General features: G+C 43.5%; 1 protein-coding gene across 1 annotated transcript in view; it reads right to left on the bottom strand.

The window, feature by feature from the left end:
* Positions 1–387: 387 nt before the first annotated feature.
* PPP3R1 (protein phosphatase 3 regulatory subunit B, alpha) overlaps positions 388–26,628 on the bottom strand; it is a 119,656-nt gene continuing 93,415 nt past the window's right edge. The window contains exons 4-6 of the mRNA XM_082251361.1: positions 9,863–9,922; positions 5,742–5,926; positions 388–2,347 (exon numbers count right to left, since the gene is read on the bottom strand). Coding sequence (XP_082107487.1) covers positions 2,300–2,347; positions 5,742–5,926; positions 9,863–9,922 — 293 coding nt within the window. The 3' untranslated portion in view covers positions 388–2,299. The remainder of the gene's footprint in view (positions 2,348–5,741; positions 5,927–9,862; positions 9,923–26,628) is intronic.

A 26,628-nucleotide genomic window follows, 5' to 3' on the forward strand; every position in this document is an offset into this window, starting at 1 on the left:
ATATCGCAAAAAAATGGCCTGATCAAACCTTCCGGAGGTCAAGTGGTTAAATGAGTTGCGAATGACAAATGTCTGATATCGATGGGCAGCTTTGAAAAACTAAAATATTGTGTACCAGATTTTTAGGCAAGCTTGGCCCTTTAGGCTGTGTTTACCTGTGTCTAAGCACATACATTTTCCATTACAATTAATGGAAACGCATGAAAACCTGCAATAGTGCACGCTGCAATCTGTTTTTCAGTGCACATAAAAACTTCTGTTGACATGTGTTCCTAATAACTTTAATCACTTTAACAACTTTAACTTTGTGTGTTTTACACAATGGTGAGACCATTTGTAGACATGTTCAGCTTTGTCAACAGAGGACTTACAACCAAACACAGAATAACAAGTTCCATCTTTTTATTCATACAGTATGAAGATTTCTACAGTTCCTACAAGTTATATAGCATGCAAAGGAAACAAACAAAAAGAAAAAAAAAAAAAACATTCAACATTAAACCATTCCCCTCACACAAATTAAAAAAAAAAAAAAAATCTCCAATAAAGAAATGCTTGCTATCTGAAAGTCAGCCAAGGTATGCACAAGCATTAGAAATAGATAGCATCTGCTAAAATTTTTAAACACAATGTATGTACAAAAAATAATAAATTCACAAAAATCCCCCTTGTAGCAGAGCACATGGCAGCTAACACTGGAACAGAAGACCGATAATGAACCACGGACTGATCCAGAGGAACAAACTTAATGTGTAGTGGAGATTTTTTTTTATGTTATTGAACATCAACATGTACCAAAGTTTGGCAATTTCTTTTTTTTTTTTTACTTTTTTTTTAAGTTTAATATTTATATATATATATTTATATATAATGCAAATTATGTAAACAAGAGGAACATTTCAAAAAATCGATCTACATGCAAAACTCCATGTCATGCAAGGACACCAAGCACCTTGATTTCTCTCGCACAGACAGAGCCCATGGTGTGCAGCACTCAGTTGAAGGAACAGCTATGGCAAGCAGGCAATACTTTTACCTGCCCTTAACTAAATCACTAAAAATGGATATGCTTTCAAGAGCAAAACAAACAAAAAAAATATATATATATTTATGTCTCGGTTTGGTTTTATTTGTTTTCCATCCAATAGTACCACAGCAGAAAAAAGGAGAGGTGGAAAAAATTAGAGTGTCTCACTACTTTTATATCACACATGATGGGAGAAATTACGGACAGAGCAGAACAAAATGTCTTATTTTCACGAAAAGGTAACAGAAAACATTCCACCAGGACAAAGAACCTCTCCTATAACCAATGTACATATATCGCTATCAGTCATGCTGCCTGCAGTAGTCTGTTCAATTCAGTTGGCAGATATGAGTGAATAAATTCGGACTTCTGTCAAATCGGCTTTAAAAGGGGACAGGGGTCCTCGAGGTGTTCTATACCTATTGCAGCTGCTGCAACTGATAGAATAGTACAATTTGGGTGACTTGCTTCAGCAACTCTGGAAAGCAGGAGATATAGGTTCTGTGCAGTTGCTATATGCATTAACAGTTCTTCACTTGGCAGTAACATTCAACTATTTAAAAAAAAGAAAAAGCAAGAGACACAGTCCCTGGTAATATATTAACATGTATAAATTAACATACAAATTTCCTGTGTTTAAAAAAAAAAAAAAAAAAAAACTTAAGTAGATTAACAGGATGCAACAGAGTTGATCAGCCAGTTAATGTACAAAAAAAAAAAAAAAAAAAAAAAAGATCACAAGATACGAAACACATTGACCAGACACCCAGTTCAAAGTATACATTCTTCTACAATATATATATATTTATAAAACTGTGTGAAATAAAAGTAAGGATTTATATTCACGTATTGAACGGCTTATGTTCTGCTTGGCACTCTAGTTTTTATTTTGTTGTTGCTTTTACTCAAGTAATTAAATTAAAGCCCACCTAATGACCACATAGAAAGTTTTATATATAATTCTTGTTTATAAAAGATGAGGAAACAAAATAAATAGAAAAAAAAAGCCAACTCCCTTCTTTTTCTCCATCACACTGATATGCTCCTCCCCACTGTGCTGTCCTTCAGACTTTAAAGTGCTACACCAAGTTATTGAGAGAATAAAAAAGTTCAATAACACTTAAGTTGGCTTCATGAGGCTCATGTTGGAAAATGTGGCTTCACAGAGAAAAATACTTCCATTTAAAATACACAGAGAGCGTTGCTGGACGTCTTGAGCAGATCTTCAGAGATGGAGAAGAAAGCATAAGTGTTGGATGTTGTTCTGAAGAATCACACATCGACCACCATCTTTTTGTGGATATCTAAACCACCTACGACCTGCAGAGGAGAGGACAACAGGGATGTCAGAAAAACTAGACGATATGTTTAGAACAATAAATTAAGGCTTGTGCTGGACTTGAGCAAATATAGCAGTACATTCTTAAAAAAAAAAAAAAAAACTATAGCCAAACCAAGCACATCTGTTAAGCTTTAGGGCTACATTCGCACAGGCGACCATGTTTCGCCATTCATGAGCTGCTAGCTGCACCCACGAAGCCCCATACCCTTCGATGAGAGGTCGGTGGCAGTCCCAACTTTCTTTGGCCGTTTACCCAGTGCTGCTTGACATACATCAAACCCTGCTTGGTCAATGGACAACAGATTAGTGTTATAGGCTTTGATCAATCACCACAGGTGTTACCCTGACTCTGGAAACGTATAGATCTGAAGAAAACAGTGTACATTCAGCAAGTGCTGCACAGAGGAGAGGGGGATAAACTGGGATTTCAAATCCCAGACTGCTAGACTGGCTGCATCGGCACTGACAGCTTAGTAACCCCGGAAGAGTACAGTGGACACCAATGGTGGTGGGGGAGATGTACAGTGTTCACTTTTTTTTTTTAAAGGTGAACACTTTTCAAGGTACATTGTATTTTATTTTTACTAAACGAAATACGTCGTCTAATTACACAGTGCAAGCTGCTATTCTATACACAAGAAGATGCCTATGGATTGACCTGTTCCAAACCAACATATTTGTAAGTATGGTATGCTGCATGAGTTGAAAAAAAGAACTTTCTAAAATATTTCTTATTATATATTGGTATTGGGGGGGGGGGGGGGGGGGTCCAAAAATTTCTCAAAGAAAAACAAAACTTTTAGGCTCAAGTCACGTAGTCTTCAGTGCAACTTTGGGAGTCCGACTTTTATGCTCTCTGGCACTAAAGCCGTATCAAAGTTGCATCAAAGTAGTGCAGGTACCTTTTCAGAATTTGCGGGGGACTGCAGTAGTGTCAATTGGAATGAGACCTGGAGATACAGTGGGTAAAAGTAAACAAGCACTTGTTTTCTAGGTAAACTGATTTCTAAAAGGTGCTATTGACAAAATTCTTCCCACATGTTGCCAACAACCCATGCAGTCCATACATACAAAGAAACCAAAATAAATAAGTTCAGAAATGAAGTTATGTGTAATAAAATGGAATGACACAGGGAAATAGTATTAAACACGCTAACTGAAATGTATTTAATACTTGGTACAAAATCCTTTGTTGGTAATGACAGCTTCAACATGCCTCCTGTATGGAGAAACTAGTCGCATGCATTTCTCAGGTGTGATGTTGGCCCATTCTCCCACACAGTCTTTATATTTTGAATGTTCCAAGGGCCTCTTCTGTGAATGCTGATCTTTAGTTCTTTCCATAGATTTTTTTATTGGATTCAAGTCAGAAGATTGTCTGGGCCATTGTAGCAGCTTTATTTATAATCAATTGAAAGTTTCCTTGGCTTTCTGTTTGGAATCATTGTCTTGCTGAAATGTCTACCCTCATTTCATCATCCTGGTAGATGGCAGCAGATTGTCTTGGTATATTTTTCCATTCATCCTTCCTTCAATTAAATAAAAGTTTGCCAGTACCATATGCTGAAAAGCAGCCCCACATCATGATTTTTCTGACTTCCAAACTGTTGGTATGGTGTTTTTGGGGTGAGGTGCAGTGCCATTTGACCTCCAAACATTGTGTGTATTATGGCATCCAAAAAGTTCAATTTTGGTCTCATCTGACCAGACTATATTCTCCCAGTATTTCACAGGTTTGTGTAAATTTTGCGCAGAAAACTTTAAATGGACTTCAACACGCTTTCTCTTCAGCCATTGAGTCTTGTGTGGTGAGCATGCATGCAGGCAATGGCGGTTGAATGCATTATTTATTGTTTTCTTTAAAACAATTGTACCTGCTAATTCCAGGTTTTCTGAAGCACTCTACAAGTGGTGCTTGGCTCTTGGACAACTCTTCTGATAATTCTTTTCACTCAGTCAGAAATTTTGCAAGGAGCACCTGGTCGTGGCTGGTTTATGGTGAAATTATGTTCTTTCCACTTCCGGTTTATGGCCCTAACAGTGCTCACTGGGACAAGCAGAAGTTTAGAAACTCTTCTGTAACCAATGTAATCAGTATGCTTTGTAACAATAAGGTTGCAAAGGTCTTGAGAGAGCTCTTTGCTTTTACCCATCACAAGAGGTTTCTTGTATGACACTTTGGCAATAGGACACCTTTTTATAGGCCATCAGTCGAGACTAAACCAGTTTAAATTAATTTGCACTAACAAGGGGCACGATTTCTTTCTAAAAACTGATAGATTTCAGCTAGTGTCTTGGCTTTCCATGCCTTTTTGCACATCCCTTTCGTCATATGTTCAATACTTTTTCTTTGTGTCTTTCCATTTTATTACACATAAAACTTAATTTCTGAACTTATTTGTTTTGGTTTCTTGTATGAATTGCATGGGTTGTTACCAACGTGTGCTGAAAATTTCATGTCAATAGCACGTAAATATATTTACCTATAAAAATAATGACTTGTTCAAATACTTATTTTACCAGCTGTACATTGCACTTCACTTGTCCTGCGACTTTGGGTCTTACAAGTCAGATCCTAAGTCACAACAGTGTGAACTGTGCCCAATACTTAATATAATCTATTACTTGTATTAGCTTGCTACTATACTACATATTACTTTTCTCGCTGCTCTTTCCCTAGGAAAGCAAGCTTTGTAATTTTAATGAAATTTTGCACAAAACTTTTTTTTCAATTTAAAAGTAAAAAGACCCCTCCAGGCACAGACACACAAGCATTAAGAACACAGGTGTGTGTGTGTAATATATGTTTTATATTTTTATTCAAAAACACCCTTTTAAACATGAAAAGGGCCAACCAACAAATAATGTCTTGGAATACAATTTGCTCACAAATATCTTGGGTTCTTTTCAGTTATATGCCTGTTGAAAGCACCTCTACAATACATGGTAATAGATAATAAGGGCACAATGTTCAACAGCCTGACCTGATTTATTAAAATAAAACACTTTGTAGATAAATCCCTCTGTGCAAATCTACCTTCCTGCCCGTACTTCATCCTGTTCTGGCAAATACATCAGACAAAAATACTGTAAACAGCAACCTTGCAATTTTACATTTACACACCAGATAAAATAGGTTTAAAAATATTTTCCCCTGTCATTTCACAGCTTAAGGAAACAAAAAAAATAAAAAAACAAAAACTATCAGTATCTTAAAATCGGAGAGGTGGCAAATTCCTTAAGAGTTCAGCTCTTTTCAGAGTGTTCCCTGTCACTCAGCAGTTAAAGTAGATGAACTTTTGGCTAGGGATAGCTGACTGCATTCACTAGAAATAAAAAGCATGGACAAGAATATTCCTAACCCATACTCACAGCACAGAATTCTTCAAAAGATATTCTCCCATCGCCATCTTTATCTGCATTGATAATCGTTTTATCTACTATTTGTTGTAACTGCGTGTCCTTGAGGTTGTTTCCGACCATCATCTTCAACACCTGGAAAAGCTCACCGTTTGAGATATAGCCATCCTTGTCCATGTCATATATACGGAAAGCAACTGGTAGAGGAGAAAACAAAAAACTTCAAAATTCTTTCACCGATACCAATGCAACGCTCCCAAGTGCCCATACTCTTGCAAGCATAACTTTTCCTAAGGTCAACTTAAACAGTTACTATATATTATCTATACTATCTATACTAGTCTATTACAGGAAACCTTTCCTGAAACAAGCACAATGGCTGCCACTTTTGAGGCCTTATGCAAATGCATGTTGACTACCTGTCAAGCTGACCCTTTCTAATCGCTTTAAACAAAACCCAGTATATTTATGCAGATAAGGATTTCTGTCTTTTAACTGATCTGCATTCTAACTCCCAGTCATCAACTGAAAGGATTAAAGCTAGGGAAACAGCATGATGGCCAGGCACTTTGCATTTTAAGAAGGTGGTGTGTAATGGCAGCCTCCGGTTTTATTTTTAATGAAAAAGGTTAGTGTTCGTTTATTTTAAGGCACCAGCTAAATAGAAAACTAAAATTCATATTTGTGTGCTTAGTTCGGTTTTTAAAGTGTTTACATTCCTATTAAAACGGACCTTATGCTCTTGCAGCAACCCAGTTGAAATTTGGTCTACTCAGCATTTACATGGCCTCATCAGAATGACTACAACGTTACTTCACCCTCTCCAGTGCAGAAGCCAGAGCAAAGTGCAGAAGCCAGAGAAAAGAACTATTTGTGGGATGTGCTTAAAAAACAGAGGCCCAACTATGCAACAATTTCATTGCACAGGGCAGGTAAGCATAAACCTGTTATTTAAAAGAGAACAATTGGATTTTTGTCTTACTGTAAAATTATTTTCTCTGATGTTCACTGATGGACACCGCTCCAGAATTTTATTGACCATTGGGACGTCCCAATGAAAACACAAAAGAAAGAAGAAAAAAAAAAAAACCAAACACACTGCGCTAAGTGACCCCTGCCCCTAGCGGCACTACAATTCCCAGCACAGCTGAATTGCTACTATAGCAGAGAGGAGTATCCCCACAATCACTCACCATTCCGGTCAGCACAGAACAGAGCGCTTTATGCTGTACACCATTCAGAAAGGAAGAGGAAGTCCAGGAGTCAGTCACTAGAGGTCCACCGCCACAATCACCGCCCCCCAAGGCTCCAAAAACATGGCTGCCGCTTTAGTCGAGCCCCGACCAGGACAGCCCCCATAAAATTGCACCACCCACTATTGCCTGCTCAACACTCCACAGGTGGTCTGGTTCAAGGATGGCCACCCCTGGGGGGGGGGGTGAAATGAGGTGTGGGTAGATGGGGGTGGTCATCGCTATGTGGTAAGGAGGGGAACCCGGGGGTCCGACCGACCCAGGGAGGGGCTCACGTCCACCCCTGCAGGCCACCAGGGAAGGGGGGGGGACACTACTCACCATACCTTCGGGTGGACACCGCTCCAGGCAGACCACCTCCCTATCGGAATTGGGGTGCTGCGGCCATGAAGCACGATGCAACTCAGGCCTGGACCAGGTCTTGTGCGCCCTCGCGAGACGTTTAACTCGCAGGCCAGCCTAACGCAGAACTGAGGTCTGCACGCGCTCGCTGGCTGGACTGGGGAGATTAAAGATCTAGAATATCCAGTCCTTCACCCAGTCCAGCAGTTGATTGTAGATCTGACAGAAACAGAAAACAAAATAGGAAAAAAAAAATCTTTTTTAAAAATGAAAAAATGCCAGGATCAGAGACCTCAGCAAGGAAGTAGGTCCCTACTCCTGACTAGGCAGATAAAAAAAAAATGGAACGCCTATAGCAGGAAGTGGAAGTATGCCCCATAGGCCTGGAGAAGCTTATTCCTGCCTAGTGTCCTACTTCTGTAGAGGGCAGCATAACCCAATTGTCAAGAAGATTCTGGAGCTGTGTCCATCAATGAACGAAAGAAGGAAAAAAAGCATATACAATCACGTTGAGTGATATGCTACTTACGACTTGCTGCCAGTACAGCCAGCAGTCTAGTGGCACTGACTGAGTCAGGGCTATTTTGGCAAGAAAAGGGAGCAGTTTTGATGGTAAAAGGGGACCTACTCAATATTAGGTGGGTGATTGGTGTATATAGTTATGCCTAAAAACTAGGAAATTGGAGGATAACAAATGCACAATGTGCCTCATGTTTAAAAGTGTCAATAGTAAAGGTGTCTCTATTGCTCTGAAGTAACCAAACTAAGACCTTCATTCTATTCTGAATTTGACTTCTGGCTATGGGACAATTCTTACAACACTTTTTTACAGGGCTTATGTTTTATTACAGGTGCTGCTCCGAGGCAAGAGTCTCTCCTGAGACTAAGAGGAATGCAAAAAGTGTGCTGAAAAGAGAAGGTAGCCCATTTTACCACTTGCACTAATATCTGGACAATTTAAAGATGTTTTTACTGCCATTAAATGCAAAATGGGAATGTTCACGCATGGGGATTGGTTACACACTGGCTCCATTGTGGACCTAATTGTTTGACTACTTTGACTAGGCACCAGCAAAGAAAAAAGGCTTGAGTTTAGGCTCCAATATTCCCTTCTGACATTCAGGTGCACAAGAACCAATCTATTTTACATCACACAACCTAAATGGGCCAGAAATACCAAATATGTTGAAATCTAGACCCAGAGCTGCATTCCAAAGCCTCACAAAACTCTCTGGGCTCTAGTTCAACAAAAGCCCAACGTAGACAGATTATATCAAAAGACTGTTCAACTGAAATTAATTATTTATTTATTTTATGAAAAAGTGCAGAGGGCTATTTATCCAATTGGATACTGTCTTTCCCTTATGCTTGGAGTTGGTAAACCTCCTGGAAACTTGACTACAGAAATCTCATCTGAAGTCCTCAAGGGTAAACTGGCAGAGGATCAGGGAGGCGAGTGGCACTGTGATAGCACCAGTGCTGCATGTAAACAATCTGCAGCAATTATTTTGTATAGTCTGCCCCGATCACATGTCCACTTTAAATTGCATATTTTTAACCATTCAAATCAGTCTACAAAAAAGGCTCATCTACCATCTCTACCACACTCACACATTATGACGACAAATCTTACTAAAAAGCAAGCAACCCAAATTTTCAGAATCGGCTTGTTATATTAAGGCCATATAAAGGGTTACAGCAAAGTGCTTCCAAAAGTTAAAAGTGGAATAGGCAATTTTCTTCCATTTTAGATAGAATAAGGGAGGGTTTTAACCCGTTTTTTGCCATCTGTGTCCCATTGGGGAGATTTACCTTTACTTCCTGTCACATAGCCAAAACAGAGGTGAAAGGAAATCCCTGTAAATTATGGGAATCTTTTGGAACCCCCCCCCCCCCCCCTCAGGTTTCCACAACTATTACATTTCTGGAAACGGCCCAAAATTTGGGATTTTCTTTTACTTGTAATGATAAACAGGACAAACCGGTAAGGTGGATCTCCCCAACGGTAACAAAAACCTGACAGATGTTCTAATCCCTCTCCACTGACATGTTGGAAAATATCTTTGGAACCAAATTAATATTTCCATTTTCTATGGAGAAGAAGAATTTAAATAATCATTGTGCTGGTAGATTCAAATCAAGATATAAAAAAAAAAAAAAAACCCTCTGCAAAAACTTGTTGCCCTGATGACGATTTCACCCCTGATTCACCTCCTATGTGATTAACTTTTATCAGCATAAGGGAAATTTAACTTTTATCAGCATAAGGGAAATTAAATTTTTGCAGTGAAGATACATAAGCAAAGAAATATTTTAATAATCATAAGATCAGAGGGGGCGTTTGCCGTATACTAAGAAACATGTTTTGTATAAAACTGCCTCTACAATGCTTGTAGCATTACGTTTGACAAAGGAGTGCTGCAGGACAACCTCTAAAAACCAGAAGCACATAATGTCCTCATGTCTGAAATAAAAAGATGTCAGATGTTTTCACATGACTATCCACAAACATTCCTACACATTACATGTAATACTTACACCTCAGTTTCTGTTCCTTGTCACCCTTTACACTGAACTGAGAAACTCCTTCAATAAATTCTGCAAAAAATAAAAAATGGATCACAATTTTAAAATTGTTGACAAATCTTGAACACTGACATTTATTGCCAATGGGTGTAGAGTTAAAAAAAAAAAAAACAAAAAAAAAACATAACATAAAAAAAAAAAAAAAAGACCAATAAATAAGACATTTCTACTGTACACTGCATGTAGGAAAGCAAAGTGGAATCTGTCTGGCAAGCAATTGGAGTAAACCCTTCCCTCAGACCCATTCATAATTGGAGCCCACTATAGGCATCACATAGCCTTGTGGGATAGTGACTTCCAGCGACTGGCTCGTGGTTACTCAGAGCATTTATCTGTCCAACAACCACTGCTTTTTAATTATTAAACAGGATTTATATAGCACCAACAATATGTGCAGTTTTTTTTATAATATAAGGGAAACAGTACATTTACAATAGGGTTAGGAGGGTGCCCCTTTCCCCCATGCATAGAAAGCATAAAGGTAAAAAACCTTGAGCCTTTAAAACCACTATACAAGGAGTGCAGAATTATTAGGCAAATGAGTATTTTGACCACATCATCCTCTTTATGCATGTTGTCTTATTCCAAGCTGTATAGGCTCGAAAGCCTACTACCAATTAAGCATATTAGGCGATGTGCATCTGTGTAATGAGAAGGGGTGTGGTCTAATGACATCAACACCCTATATCAGGTGTGCATAATTATTAGGCAACTTCCTTTCCTTGGGCAAAATGGGTCAAAAGAAGGACTTGACAGGCTCAGAAAAGTCAGAAATAGTGAGATATCTTGCAGAGGGATGCAGCACTCTTAAAATTGCAAAGCTTCTGAAGCGTGATCATCAATCAAGCATTTAATTCAAAATAGTCAACAGGGTCGCAAGAAGCGTGTGGAAAAACCAAGGCTCAAAATAACAGCCCATGAACTGAGAAAAGTCAAGCGTGCAGCTGCCAAGATGCCACTTGCCACCAGTTTGGCCATATTGCAGAGCTGCAACATCACTGGAGTGCCCAAAAGCACAAGGTGTGCAATACTCAGAGACATGGCCAAGGTAAGAAAGGCTGAAAGACGACCACCACTGAACAAGACACACAAGCTGAAACGTCAAGACTGGGCCAAGAAATATCTCAAGACTGATTTTTCAAAGGTTGGTATGGACTGATGAAATGAGAGGGAGTCTTGATGGGCCAGATGGATGGGCCCGTGGCTGGATTGGTAAAGGGCAGAGAGCTCCAGTCCGACTCAGACGCCAGCAAGGTGGAGGTGGAGTACTGGTTTGGGCTGGTATCAAAGATGAGCTTGTGGGGCCTTTTCGGGTTGAGGATGGAGTCAAGCTCAACTCCCAGTCCTACTGCCAGTTTCTGGAAGACACCTTCAAGCAGTGGTACAGGAAGAAGTCTGCATCCTTCAAGAAAAACATGATTTTCATGCAGGACAATGCTCCATCACACGCGTCCAAGTACTCCACAGCGTGGTTGGCAAGAAAGGGTATAAAAGAAGAAAAGCTAATGACATGGCCTCCTTGTTCACCTGATCTGAACCCCATTGAGAACCTGTGGTCCATCATCAAATGTGAGATTTACAAGGAGGGAAAACAGTACACCTCTCTGAACAGTGTCTGGGAGGCTGTGGTTGCTGCTGCACGCAATGTTGATGGTGAACAGATCAAAACACTGACAGAATCCATGGATGGCAGGCTTTTGAGTGTCCTTGCAAAGAAAGGTGGCTATATTGGTCACTGATTTGTTTTTGAATGTCAGAAATGTATATTTGTGAATGTTGAGATGTTATATTGGTTTCACTGGTAAAAATAAATAATTGAAATGGGTATACTGTATATTTGATTTTTGTTAATTTGCCTAATAATTATGCACAGTAATAGTCACCTGCACACACAGATATCCCCCTAAAATAGCTAAAACTAAAAACAAACTAAAAACTACTTCCAAAAATAGTCAGCTTTGATATTAATGAGTTTTTTGGGTTCATTGAGAACATGGTTGTTCAATAATAAAATTAATCCTCAAAAATACTACTAATTTGCCTAATAATTCTGCACTCCCTGTAAAGCATGTAAAGAAAGGTAAAACTGTAGTTGGTCAGTACAGTGTGCAAAAGGCCCTACGAAGGCCAAAAAACTGATGTGTGAGCATCAGACATGCCTGGCAGAAAAAAAGGTGTGACTTTTACATCATTTGAGAGTATGCACACACAAGCCAGAAGCATGGCATTCCTGCAGATTTGTATGTATTTGTCAGTAAACACAAAAATACTGACTGGCTACTCAGATTTCTGCATTTTTTTTGCTGATCAATCTGCAGTGCTTGTTTACACGTCTGTGTGTACAGGCACATTATTAACAATGGGCTGCTTTTTAGATCAGAAAAAAAAAAAAAAATGCTGCCCTCGGCGGTTTCAATTTGCAGTGTGCAAGAGGCCTACATAGCAATATAAAAAGCAAAGCGATGAGTGACCCGAATCTTACATATACTCAGAGCAGTTCACGTTGACACTGGAAGCAGAGGATCCAGCATGCACATTGTACAGGCTCACCATCGGCAAGCAATTACTTAGTGAATTAATTAAAATGAATGCCTGAACTGTGCACAGCTCAATAATAACAGTGCACCACAGGTTATATGGCTCCCACAGAGTATGTAACATTGCATTTCTTAGGTTCAAGAGTTGCTGGCCTTTCTGCATCCCCTTTAACAGACATTAACAAACAGCCACATTCCATATGCAGTCATACAAATTTAGGTTAATACCCAATTTACTTTATTCACCTAATACCTTATAGCTAAAATCCAAATCTGCTCATGAGTAAAAGTACCAGTAATACATGGAAACTAAAACAAGCAGGGTTATCAACTTAGTTGGTAACCACTCAAAAATCAGCCTGAGGCTAGCCATGGACACCAGATGGTGGTTGGAAGCACAAGGGCGATCGGACTAAATATATAAAGCTTATTTCCGAAGTGCAGGCTCTACTGCAAGTGGTTTTTATCCACACTCTGAAAATGGGCTTATTACATCTAGAGGGTATGGAAGAGGCTGTATTACTCACTCCTGCACTCTGCTCTACTCCCTGATGTTTCGAGCTGTTAACGGTCCCTCAGCATTGTCACGTACAATGCAGGGCTATTAGCCTTGCATTTTATATAAGCACGTAAGCATTTGATCACAAGCCCTTAAATAAAAGAAGTGCATGGTGCTGAGATTGTCATGCCATAGTGGGGTGTTCTCTGAATAAGATAAATGGAAAAAAATAATAATCAGCGCTTCAAAAGACTAAATGCTAAGTAGCTATACACTCAGGTTCAATATAAAAAACAGCATAATAACCGTAAAATCAATAGTGTAGCGCTAGAAACACATGTAAATAATGAGCTATATATAGGAAAAAGTCCATAGCAAATAAGGCTATAAAAAGTCCATGCAAACAGCCCTCTGGTGCAAGAAATAGTGGCACAAAGTCCTAATATGGAGATACAGGCAGTACCAGGGGTAGATAAAGACCGGTGCTCTTCAGTGTAGAGACACACAGCCCACCACCTTAAAGAATGGCCTCTCACCTCAGCCTGATTGGCGATTTAATTGCCTGATTTCAATCAGGCTGAGGTGAGAGGCCATTCTTTAAGGTGGTGGGCTGTGTGTCTCTACACTGAAGAGCACCTGTCTTTATCTACCCCTGGTACTGCCTGTATCTCCATATCAGGACTTTGTGCCACTATTTCTTGCACCAGAGGGCTGTTTGCATAGACTTTTTATAGCCTTATTTGCTATGGACTTTTTCCTATATATAGCTCATTATTTACATGTGTTTCTAGCGCTACACTATTGATTTTACTGTTCTCTGAATAGCTGCAAAAAACACTGCTGGAGAACCATTCGGTCATTTGAATCGTCAGGGCCATGTGACCGGTTTCCTTCTTTAGGCACTCCACCACCCAATATTTAAATGAATGGCTTTGTTCCAGAACCCCAAAGCAAGACACATATCTAAAGCACAAAGCTGTTCATTTTAAATGTGGTGGAATATTATTTCTTCTTTAAAAAAAAACAAAAAAAAAATCAAAAAAAAAAAAAAAAAAAAACGGCATGGCCATGGCAGGGCTATATTGCTGCTTTATAAATTAGTACCCAATTGTCAAGCTTTATGAATCCCAGGGAGGATAACCTATCTCCTGTTTGAGCTCAGGCTTATAGACAGACATTGAGATACTGGAGGAAGATAAACACAAAAACCTGTCAGTTAAAACTGAACTCCGGGCCTAAAAACTCATTTAAGGGCTCTTTCACACGGGCGATCCGATCAGATCCGCCTGTCAGTTTTTTAGGCGGATCTGATCGGATCCTCCATGCAGCTCTATGGGGCAGCGGGTGTCAGCGGAGACACCTCCGCTGACGCCCGCTGCCATCCGCATCCTATCCTGTGCGTGAAATCTGGACGGATGGAAACCCTATTTTTCCATCCGTTCAGTAATCGGAGCGGATCGGATCTGATGAGAGCGGACAAGCGGTCCGCTCTCATCCGATCCCCCATAGAGGGCAGCGGGGGCTGAGACACCTCCCTCTCCGCTCTGCAAGCGGAGACGGAGCTGTCACCCGCCCGGCTCAGCGGGGATAGTGGATCGATCCCCGCTGAGCAACACGGATCCGCCTACGGAGCGGACCGTGTGAAAGAGCCCTAAAGCTGAAGTTAAAGGAGAAGTACAGCCAAAGTATGCAAAAGTCACCAGCTTTCTGCTCACGGAGCTCTGAGAACCGAGTGATCAGGTTACTCGGTTCTCAGTCTTAGAGCCAGCAAGGGAAAGACCAATGCTGCATTCACCTAGGTAAGTAGAATTGAAAAAAAAATAAAATCTAATTGGCCTCTTCTCGGTTCCTCATCGGCCCCGACATCCTTACCAGTTTTCTTTCAGGTTGGGAGTATTCAGCCACCTTGTTTTGCCTGGGCCATAATGACAAAACACCTACACACGTGTGGGAGGTAATTCCCTTTGAGTGCATACAGCAGCGATCATTACAGGTAAATCACTGGCTGTGCGGACAGCCAGTCATAGTAAATGGGACTGGTGGAGAGGATTCCTGCTGCTATAATTTGCACTGGCCTAACCCACCAGTGAGAGTGTAGCCTTAAGGTGAAAAAAATAAAAATAAATAAAGATATACAAGAGCAAGTGTGTAAAAATGTCAAAGCCATTAAAATTGTAACATAAGCACAACTCACTAAGTGTACTAAACACTCCTTTTAAAGAAAGTCAATGTACATCAATATGAATAGTCAAGTTATTGTATTGGCATACTTCTTGAAGAGGAAGGCCTCATCTACTTGACCACAGATGCCCATCCACTGGCAAGGTGCTTATTTCTGCACCCGAATGTCACAGGTGTTTGAGTACTGCAAGGACCAGAAGCCTAAACAAATCAATTACAGGCTGACAGACACCAATATGTGTACAGCCACAGTGAGAAGATTTACTAAAACCAGAGAACTCAGAATCTGGTGGAGCTGTGCATGGTAGCCAATCCGCTCCCAGTTTCAGCTTGCTCAATTAAGCTTTGGCAATAAAAGTTGCAAACTGGTTGGTTTTTATGCACAGCTGCACCAGATTGTGCACCATATAGTTTTAGTAAATAACCCCCAGTGTGTCAGCCTGTCACTAATATGAACATCTGAAACACCCAGGAGCAGACACACACTCCTCTTTGGTCAAGTACAGCCCATTGCAGCCATGTAATTGAGGCCTTTATTAAAGTGGAACTTTAGTGGATCGCAGGACTGGAATCCTGCCGCCATCATTTTTATTAGATCTACCATATTGTCACGCCCTATACTTTCCCTTTTATATCATCATTGTATTAGAAATACAAAATAGTTTGATAATCCAATAAAAGCTTGCTAAAAAAAAAAAAAAAATCTTTCATGCTGTGAATTCTGCCTGTTTTTTGGTCACCTTGTTCCATAACTTCCTGAATTCCCTGCATGCTTTGCAGCTTTTCTTCTATTTAACTTTCCATTTTAACCACTTTTATCTCCTTTCTGACCAGGTCAATTTTCATCTTTCAGTGCTGTCACACTTTGAATGACAATTGCGCGGTCATGCAACACTGTACATGAAAAAAAAATGGATTTTTGACTTATCGTAAAATCCATTTCTCTGATGTTCATTGATGGACACAGCTCCTGATATTCATAACCATTGGGTTATACTACCCCCTACAGGAGTAGGACACTAGGCAGAAAAGAATTCTGGCAACACCCATGGGCAGTCCCAGAAGGTATACTCCCTCACTGCTATAGCCACTCAGTTTTGTTGCAAGCAGTGTCAGGAGAATTATAACTCCATAGAGGGGTGGGTGCTGGGTGCGTCAATGATCAGAGAAATGGATTTTTACAGTAAGTAAAAAATCCCATTTTCTCTTTCATTCATTGACATTCACAGCTTCTGATATGCATAACCATTGGAACGTCCCATAGCAGTGTTAAACATGAGGGATGGGAATAACAAAAAAATTCCCAAAGCTAAACATTAGCCAACGGGAGCTCAACCAAACAACTGGAGCCCACCTGCAAAAAACAGCCCACCCTAAAAGAGAAGGTACTCTAACAGCAGCCTGCAAAAACTTGCAGCCAAAAAAGAGCATCCGCAGATGCCAACACATCTACTTTGTAATACTTTGTAAAAGTGTGCACCGACGACTAGGTGGCCGCCATGCAAACCTGCGTCACTGACACCCGATGACGGAAGGCCCAGGAGGCACTAGAGCCCTAGTAGAGTGCACCTTGACAGGGAAAAGAGGAACCTGACCCACCGTCTGTCTGATCCATCTGGAAATGGTCGCAGAGGAAGCGGACCACCCTTTGAGGTGCATTCGTGAGCACAAAGTCTGACTTCCTGAAAGATTCAGTAGCTGCCAGGTACACCCTAACTGCCCAGTACACCCCGACTGCCCAGACTACATCCAAGGCATGCAAGGCAATTTCCTTCGGATATTTAAACCTGGGACACAGGGAAGGCAACACAATGTCTTCATTCAAATGAAAATCACAGACAACCTTTGGAAGGATTGACGGACAGGGGCGAAGAACCACCTTATCTCTGTGAATCACCAGGTAAGGTTAACAACAGGATACGCCGCCAATTCAGACACCCTGCACGCAGAGGTGATAGCCACTAAAAAGGCCACCTTCTGGGACAGCCTAAGCAGGGGAATCTTCTGAATATTTTCCAAGGGAGGCTTCTGTAGTGCTGAAAAAGGATCGCAAGGCAACAACGGAGCCTGCACTGGAGGAACCAAAATGTCAGACACCCTGAAGAAAGGTACGCACCAGTGAGTGTGTGGCCAAAGGTCGTTTGAAGACTGCCAAAGCTGACACCTGGCCCATGATGGAACTCAAGGCCAATTTCTGTTCAATCCACTGAAGATCTGAGCCACAGAGAAGGAGCGAGGAAGAACCCCAGGAGTATCACACCACACAATGTACGTCTTCCACGTACAATGGTAGATCTTCCTAGAGGTAGATTTCCTAGCTTTCAACAGTGTAGGAATCACTAAGTCAGATAAACCCCTATCCTTCAGCACCTGGCATTCAACAGCCAAGCCGTCAAATCCAGTGACTAAAGAAGGATGGAAGATCGGTCCTTGGGACAGCAGATCCTCTGAGAGGAAGCTGCCAAGGATTGTCAGCGAGCAGCTTTACCAGATCGGCATACCAAGCCCGGCGAGACCAGTCTAGAGCCACTAAGATGACCAGAATCCCTTCTTCCTCGATCCTGTGTAGAAGTCTGGGCAGAAGAAGGCATAAAGAAGCAAGATTTTCCCAACGGGGCCACCAGCGCACGTCTGTGGTGTCCGGTAGAGGATCCCTTATCTGAGCCACAAACCTCTGAACCTTTGTTGAACCAAGATGCTAGCATATCCACCTTGTTTGTGCCTCACTGGAGACAAAGCTGATTAAACACCTCTGGATGAAGGGACCACTCCCCGTGGTCCAAGGCATGCAGACTGAGGTAATCCGCCTGTCAATTATCCACCGGGGAATGTGTATGGCGGAGGGGGCTGGAACAAACCGTTTTGACCACCTTAGCATGCCGGCTACCTCCAGAGCCGCCAGGACACTTCTTGTGCCCCCTTGGCGATTGACATAGGCCATGGCATTGTCTGATTGAATGCCCACTGGACAACCCTGAAGACGATCTGTCCAATGATCCAGACAGCCTGATCACTCAGAGTTCCAAGACATTGATAGGAGTCTGGACTCTTTCAGTGTCCAGATCCCCTTAGCAGAATGATTGCCGAGGAAGCCTCTCCAGCCAGACAGGCAGGCATCCGTGGTGACCACCCTCCAATACAAGGGGAGGAAGGATTTTCCCAGCCGAAGCGCCGGAGAACGAAGCTACCATATCAGGGACTCCTTCGTGCCCCGACTCCACCAGATCGGATTGTCCAGAGACTGCAGAGTCTTGTCCCATTTGGTCAGAATTTTCCTTGGAGGGACCTCGTATGGAACTGTGAAAACGGAACCACCTCGAAGGTAGACACCATCAGGGACAGCACCCACATATGCAAGTCTGGAGGGAAGACCATCAGTGGGACAGCAGGAGGCGAACTGCAGCCTGCGATTCTGGAGTTTGTCCAGAGGAAGGAGCACTCTGCCTAAGGCCGAGTCCAGAGTCAGGCCCAGATAGTCCAGCTTTGTGGGCGAAACCATAGCAGATTTCTGAAATTTCAGAATTCAGCCGAACTCCCGCAGAGTTCATATTGTAATCTCCAGGCTGTCCACCAGAGCAGAGGAAGACTCCACTCACAGAATGAGATCGACAAAGTAGCCAGTATTGCGATCCCCAGTTGGCGTAGCAAAGCTAGCACCAGGGCTAACACTTTTGGGAAGACCCAAGGAGCAGATGCGAGACCAAAGGGTAATGCCACAAACTGATAATGCTCCTCTCCCACAGCAAAGCGGCGAAAACGCTGGTGACTGGCACATTACAATGTGAAGGTAGGCATCCTTGATATCGATAGAGGTGAGGAAATCCTCCCGATTTGGACTCCATTCTGAACTTCTGTACCCGTACAAAGCAGTTTTGCGCCTTGAGATCCAGGATTGCACACACTTTGCCTTCATTCCTGGGAACGGTGAACAAGTTGACTAAAAACTCTGAAAACTTTCCTAAGTCGGAACCGGGACAATCACCCCTTAAAGCAACAGGTCTTGTACTGCCCCAAACAGGCCCTGTAAGCAGGCTGGGGACAGGCGTAAGTTGGAAGGAAAAAACTTTGCCGGCGGACAAGAGCGAAACTCGATCTTTTAGTCGGACCAAATGACTAAGTGGACCCACTTGTCTTGCACCCAGGAAGTCCACGAATCCAGAAACCAGCGAAGACGTTCCCCCACCTCCAATATGGGTGAGGGAGCATCTTAATGCAGAAGAAGCCTTGTCCACGGGTCTGGAGAAGCCCGATCTTGGCTTGCCAGACCAGAGTCATCTGAATCCTCCAGAAGAGGCCCTCAAAGGCTTTGAGCCCTTTTCAGTCGACCCTGAGGGACGGAAAAAAAAAAAAAAAAAAAACTTATGAGCGGAGAAGGAAGGCCAACATCTACAACGAGGTTCCTTGCCGTTAGTAGCCTGCAGAAGAAATTACTCTTCTCCCCTGAGACCTTTAATGGAAGTCATCCAGGGTAGCTTCGAACAGGCGATCTCCAAAAAAGACCTTGACTGATCTTCCTTTTCAAGAAGTCTGAGTCGCAGACCAGCACTTGAGCCAAAAGACACGCCGAAGGACCACCGCCAAGACAGAGTCAAGCCTTTAGGGGAGTGTGAACCAAGGACTTTGCGCCAACAACCTTTGGAAAAAAAATAGCCGAGGTGGAAATCTGGCCCTTGATTGTACCCACAGCCAAACCCAATTTCCATCGCCTGCCTTTCAAAAGCCACGCCGTTAAAGCCAGCGACCGTAAAGCAGGATGGAAGATTGGTCCCTGAGACAGAAGATCTTCCCTGAGAGAAGTTTCCAAGGGACGTCTACCAGCCTTACCAGGCCTGCGTACCAGGCCCGGCAAGACCAGTCTGGCGCCACCAGAATGACTGGAATTCTTTCATATGTAAATTACATGATACTGACCCAAAAGGGGCCACCAGAGGTTCCGCGGCATCGGCCAGAGGAGCCCCAGGAACTTGACAGAAACCTCTGCACCAGAGACGGGAAGCCAGCAGGTCCACATCGGGGGTCCCCCACGAAGATACAGATTATTAAACACCTCCGGGTGACGAGACCATTCTCCCAGATCCAACGTCTGCCGACAGAGATAGTCCGCTTCCCAATTTTCCACCCCCGGAATGTACGCAGCAGTGAGGGCCAGAACATATTGTTCTGCCCACCTCAAGATGCGGCCACTTCGCTGGCCGCCAGGGGATTTTTTGTGCCCCCTTGATGATTGACACGTCGCAGCATTGTCTGATTATATCCACACAGGGCGATCCTTGCAGACGATCCGTCCACTGAAACAGACAAAGCCTTATCGCCCGAACTTCCAGGGTATTGATTGGCAACCTGGAATCCTCCCGAGACCAGACACCTTGGGCCGAACACACTCCTAAAACACCTCCCCATCTGGACAGATTGGCATCTGTGGTGATTACGGTCCAAAACAGAGGAAGAAAAGATTTTTCCAGACGTAGGGCTGGGGAGCGGAGCCATCATATGAGAGAGACTCCCTCGAACACAGACTCAACAGAATCAGAATGTCCAATGACAGCGGATCCTTATTCCATTTGATCAGAATCTCCCTTTGCAAAGGTCTGGTGTGGAACTGCCCAAACAGAACTGCCCCGAAGGTGGAGACCATCAGACCTAGTACTTGCATGCAAGTCCTGAGAGACATTCGACGGTTGGACAACAGGAGCCGAAATGCCTTCTGTAGCTTCAGTAGCTTTGTCTGAGGAAGAAACACCCGGGCTGACGCTAAGTCCAGCGTCGGACCAAAATAGTCCAGCTTTGCGGATGGTGCCAATTTCTGAAAATTCAGTGTCCACCCGAACTCCTGCAGAGTTTGCCCCGTAACCTCCAAGTCGGCTTCTAGAGCCGAAGACGACTACGCGCAGAAGCAGATCGTCCAGGTAACAGTATCGCAATTCCCTTCAGCTGTAACAAGGCCAACACTGGGGCCAAAACCTTTGTGAACACTGGAGGAGCTGAAGCGAGACCAAAGGGTTAACACCACTAATTGAAAGTTCTCCTTGCCCATGTTAAAACAAAGAAAATGCTAATGCCTGACATAGTGGAATATGAAGGTACTTGAGATCGATAGAAGCCATCAGATTTCCTTGATGAAGGAAAGCTACTACTGTGCAGATGGACTTCATCCGAAATTTCTGAACCAGCACAAAGTGGTTCAGAGCCTTGAGATCCAAGATCGGAGGAACCTTGCCTTCCTTCCTGGGAACTGTAAACAGATTTAAAAAAAAAAAACTTTGGAAACGTTCAGACTCCGGAACCGGCACAATACCTCCTTGTACTAACAGGTCCTGCACTGTTACAGAGGCCTTCTGTAGCCGCTCTGGAGACCGGCTTAAGAGTTGGAAGGAAAGTAACTCGATCCCATAACCGAACCTAATTAGTTCGTGGAATCATTTGTCCTGAATGCGCAAGGTCCACGAATCCGGAAAAAGACAAAGACGTCCCCCCACCCCAGATGTGGGTGAGGGCACCCCTTCAGGCTGCGAAAGGCTTGTCTGCGGAACAAGACGTGCAAGCTTTGGGACTTACCATTCCAGGGTCTCTTGGAGCCTCCCGCAAAGTTTCGAGTGGATCTCAAGCCCTTTTCCTGTGATCCAGACGGACGAAAGGGCTGCTTGTGAGCCGAAAAGAAGAGACCTCTCTTACGACGAGGTTCCTTGCCCTTAGTAGCATGTTGAAGTAAAGTACTCTTGCCTCCCGTAAGGCTCTTAATGATCTCTCCCAAGGAAGCACCGAACAGTCATCTACAAAGGGAAGATCAGTCAGTACCTTTTTAGAAGCCTGATCAGCTGACCAGTACTTCACTCAAAACATGCGGCGAAGTATCACCGTCGTCACAGAAACCCTGCCGGCCAGGGGAGCCGCATACAGGGATGCATCACAAATATACTGTAACCCTTGGATCAACTGATCTGCCAGATCCACCAGCTCAGAAGGGTATTGACTCCCCTCCAGATCCTGGCACAAAATCTTAGCCCATTCCGTTATGGTCTGGGATACCAAGGTGATAGCAAATACCGTTCTCAAAATTGAACCAGTCACAGTGAAAAGGTACTGGAACCAGAGCCTCAGCTGTTTTGTCCAGGGAGCCCTTAAAAGATGGATAATCTTCCACCTTCAAAAGAGTGGTCTTATTCAGCCTAGAAACCTGAGAGTCTACCGACGGTGGAACCGTTACTTTCTTCAGAAGAGATTCCTCAACCCTTTGATATCCCTATATCTTCTAGCGAAACGCTTTGATATTCCAACCTTGTGTTTCGGGGAACCCCACTGACTAGTGACAATCTTGTCAAAATAGGCAGGAAAGGAAAAAACCTAATTAACCTTGGTAGATTTACGAGTGCCAAATTGCACCGGTGTCGCTGACTCAGGAGCAGCCGAGTCCTCCAACTTTAAAGTTTCCTGCACTGATACAATCAGGGCCTCCACCAGTGCTTTTTCATGCATGGCTACAGAGTGGGAAAGGACTCATACTCACTATTAGAGCACTCAGCGTGCGTGGACGCAGACCCACAAGGCTGACTCTTGTCTGCGGTGGCCAAATCCACCTCAGAATCTGAGGAAGCAGAGGCTACAGGTGAAGGCGGGGGGCGCTTCTTGCCAGGTCTCCTTTGCAGGGCCATATCTACTTTGGCTACTAGTGACTGCAGGGCTTGCGTCATGTCATGGCTGTCAGGGCAGAAGGAGACCCGGGAAGACCCACAGCTTCCATGAGTGGATCAGGTGGTGAAACAAGCTACCCAGGATCCATGACCATAAAGGGTTAAGCGGCAGCAAAGAAAAAAACAGGGAGGCCCCTCCCACATGCACCGCTGTAGCACTGCAAGAAGCGCACCCGCGATGCTGTATACAGCAAGGAAGGATAGTGTACCCCCCAGAGACTCACAACCCGGTCTGGAAAGCGCCAAACGATCTGCCACACTGCTAGAAAGAGGAAACACTGACCTGACACTAGAGGCCCCCACAGCCTTCAGCACTGTCTCAGACTACAGGAAAATTGGCGCCAATGCAAGTTTTTGGGGAAACCAAAAACATGGCCGTTGAACTACAGAAACCGGGAATCACAGAACGAAAAAATGGCGATACCACGTGGTGCCGCATGGAACCCAGGGAAAAAGTTTACAGACCCCAGGAGAGGACCCCCCCTGCAGCACCCAGGTACAGACACCTCTAACCGGGACCAATAGCGGCATCACCCCCCGCTCCTCCAGCCCAGTACCATGTAGCCCCCCTACCCATTTTAACCCATGTCCCCAGCCAGGGAAGGGCATCCAACTTTAAAGGTTTAACCCAGCGAGGACAGGGAAGCACAAGGGGGAGTAAAGACACAGGGGGGGACTACCATCCCCGCAGGGGGGGGCCACGACCACCCCAACAATTCCACAGGAAAGGAGGGGGGACACTACTCAAGATAACACAGTCACCAGACGGGCGCCACTCCCAGCAGTTCACCGCACCATCTTAGAATGGGGGTGCTGCAGCCTGAGGTACGCTGCGACTCAGGTCATGACTGCTGTCGGGGGGCAGGTGCTGTTTAAGGTGACCATAACAGGTAGTCATATTTTGAAAAGACTAGAAAAGACTGCAAATCAAAGTTATAGAAGGATGAATTCACACCGCAAAAGAGAAATTCAGTCACACATACAATAACCACATAAAAGCACTGAATGGGCCCACCTGATGAGCAATGGCAGCAACAAATGTCATAGATGGTGCAAGACACTGTATATTAGATATATTAAAGTTTTATTAAGGACAAATCCATAAATATGCATCTGTGATGTAAGACAATAAGTAAGCCATATGCAAAAGCCACCAGACCTGCGCTGTAAAGCCCAAAAGGGTAGAAAACTCACAGGATAGTTCCCATCCGACACGCTGTTGAAGGCATGAAACCAGTCAGGACGGTGCAGATGCACAATGGGGGAATGTCCCGGAAGTCATCTTCAGGAAGGGCCACGCTCAAAACCAGTTGTCAGGACAACAGATGACAGCAGTAATTCCTCCTGCACTTTACTAGCAGATCAAGCTGCCAACCACCAGCAGCTCAACCCTAGCTTTGGATGGCCACTCTCAGAGTCTGACATAACGACTGGGACATTTCCCCACTGTGCATCTACGCGGGCGGGCCCTTTTTGGCTTGTCACGGTGACACCACTGTCGTTGCACACCCCTCCTGCCTTTTCTCCACCTGGCACTACGTGACCCTTTCCCGTCGTCCTCCACGAATCACTGGGACACCCCTCCACCATCATTTCACTGCATGGAGTACAGCACAGCTGCCTGCACTGCTGCACCGTCCTGACTGGTTTCATGCCTTCAACAGTGCGTCGGATGGAAACCATACTTAAAGTTTTCTTCCCTTTTGGGCTTTACAGAAAAAGTCTGGGGTTTTTTGCATAAGGCTTACTATCACAGATGCATAATTTATGGATTTGTCCTTAATAAAACGTTTTACTATTTCATTAAACAGTGTCTTGCACCATCTATGACATTTGTTGTCGCCATTACTCATCACCTGGTGGGACCATTCAGCGTTTATTAGGCTTGTGACGGTATCAGATTTTCATGCTGCGATTAATTGATTAAGGTTTTGCCACGGTATACGGTATTATCACGGTATTCTATTAAATTTAAATTATTAAATTTCCACCTCACTTCAATTTCATTGCTGAATTTAGGGGCTTTGGTTCACTTAAGGCCCGTACACACGTACCGATCGTCGGCATACAAACGTCGGTGGACGAAGGATCTGCCGATTGTACGCGTGTTAGTATGGTGCCTCCGACAGATGTCTGCGCACAATCCGCGGACAAAAGTCTTTCGTGCAAACATGAAAATATTTGTATGCCGACACCAGAACGGACGATTGTTCGCCTGTCAGTACAGAATTCGGCCGACAGACCGCAGATTTGCAAGACTGGGCATGCTCAGAAAATAGAAAACACAGGGAAAGTTAACCATTACATGACATCACTTCTGCAGTCGGCGGACAAAATTCTTGTGCTGTCCTTGTGCTGTCTTTGCACTTTTCAGCAGACACCGACATCCCGGGGAGAAAAGAGGAACATTTGTAAGCCGACCATCGGTACGTGTGTACGGGGCTTTATGCACATTATTATATAGTCAATCAGTACAGACTCTGTAAACCAGGCCTAAAATAGGTCATCAAGCAGTGTCTAGCCTAACTGGTGATAACTGGTCCTGGCGCTCGGCTCCGATCCGATGGCCTGGTCATTAAGAGGGCAAATCCTTGTGGTCAAGAAGTGGTTAAACCTGAAGGAGGTGTTGTTTATAAATTACTTTACTATCGCTTTAGGCCTGGTTCACATGTATGCGGGTTGGTGGTTCACATGTATGCGGGTTGGCGGTTCACATGTATGCGGGTTGGCGGCCCACATTTGCACAGGCATAGCAGCCCATTGATTTGAACGGGCTGCTATGCCTTCATTTTCCGCAGAAAAAAGGTGCATGCAGCATTTTTTTAAAATTCAGTGGCCTTGAAATCCATCCTGCTTTTGCACCATGCGACTAACCTGCAGTTCCTGCTCTGGCAAGCTTTCTGCATTTTTTGTATACGTGGGCACGGCATTTAAAAACAGTTTGTGTGTGCAGCAACGGCAGGTAAGTCGCATGGTGCAAAAGAAGGATGGATTTCATGGCCACTGCATTTTTTTAAATTCTGCATGCACCTTTTTTCAGCTGAAAACGCAGGCATAGCAGCTCAAGCCCATTCACATCAATGGGCTGCTATGCCTGTGCAAATGTGGGCCGCCAACCCGCATACATGTGAACCACCAACCCGCATACATGTGAACCAGGCCTAAAGCAATAGTAAAGTCATTAATAGATAAAAACACCGGTCCTCCTGCAGGTTTAACCACTTCTGGATCGCAAGGAATTGCCCCTTTAAAGACCAGGCCATCGGATCAGAGCGCCAGGACCAGTCATCACCAGGTAGGCCAGACACTGCTTGATGGCTATATAATAATGTAATGTGGGCTGCTATGCGCGTGTGTATATATATATATATTAGAGCTGCACGATTCTGGCCAAAATGAGAATCACGATTTTTTAGCTTGGAATAAAGATCATGATTCTCTCACGATTCTCTGTGTAACAAAAAAAAAAATTGGGATAACTTTACTGTTACGTTTTTTTTTTTTTTTTTATTCATTAAAGTCGTTTGAAAGACTGCTGCGCAAATACAGTGTGACATAAAATATTACAACAATCGCCATTTTTTTTCTGTAGGGTCTCTGCTAAAAAAATATATAAAATGTTTGGGGGTTCTAAGTACGTTTCTAGCAAAAAAAACTGATTTTAACTTGCAAGCAACAATTGTCAGAAAAAGGTCCAGTCTTTAAGAGGTTAAACTTCCTTTCTCCCTGGCAGAGGGAAGGAAAAGATACAATGTAAACATTTTTGTTTATAGTTACTGGGAGAGCTGTGTGAGTGAATGAGTCATCCAGCTC

The sequence above is a fragment of the Pelophylax lessonae genome (assembly GCF_965119305.1).
Source record: "Pelophylax lessonae genome assembly, chromosome: 3".
In the NCBI taxonomy this organism is placed as follows: domain Eukaryota; kingdom Metazoa; phylum Chordata; class Amphibia; order Anura; family Ranidae; genus Pelophylax; species Pelophylax lessonae.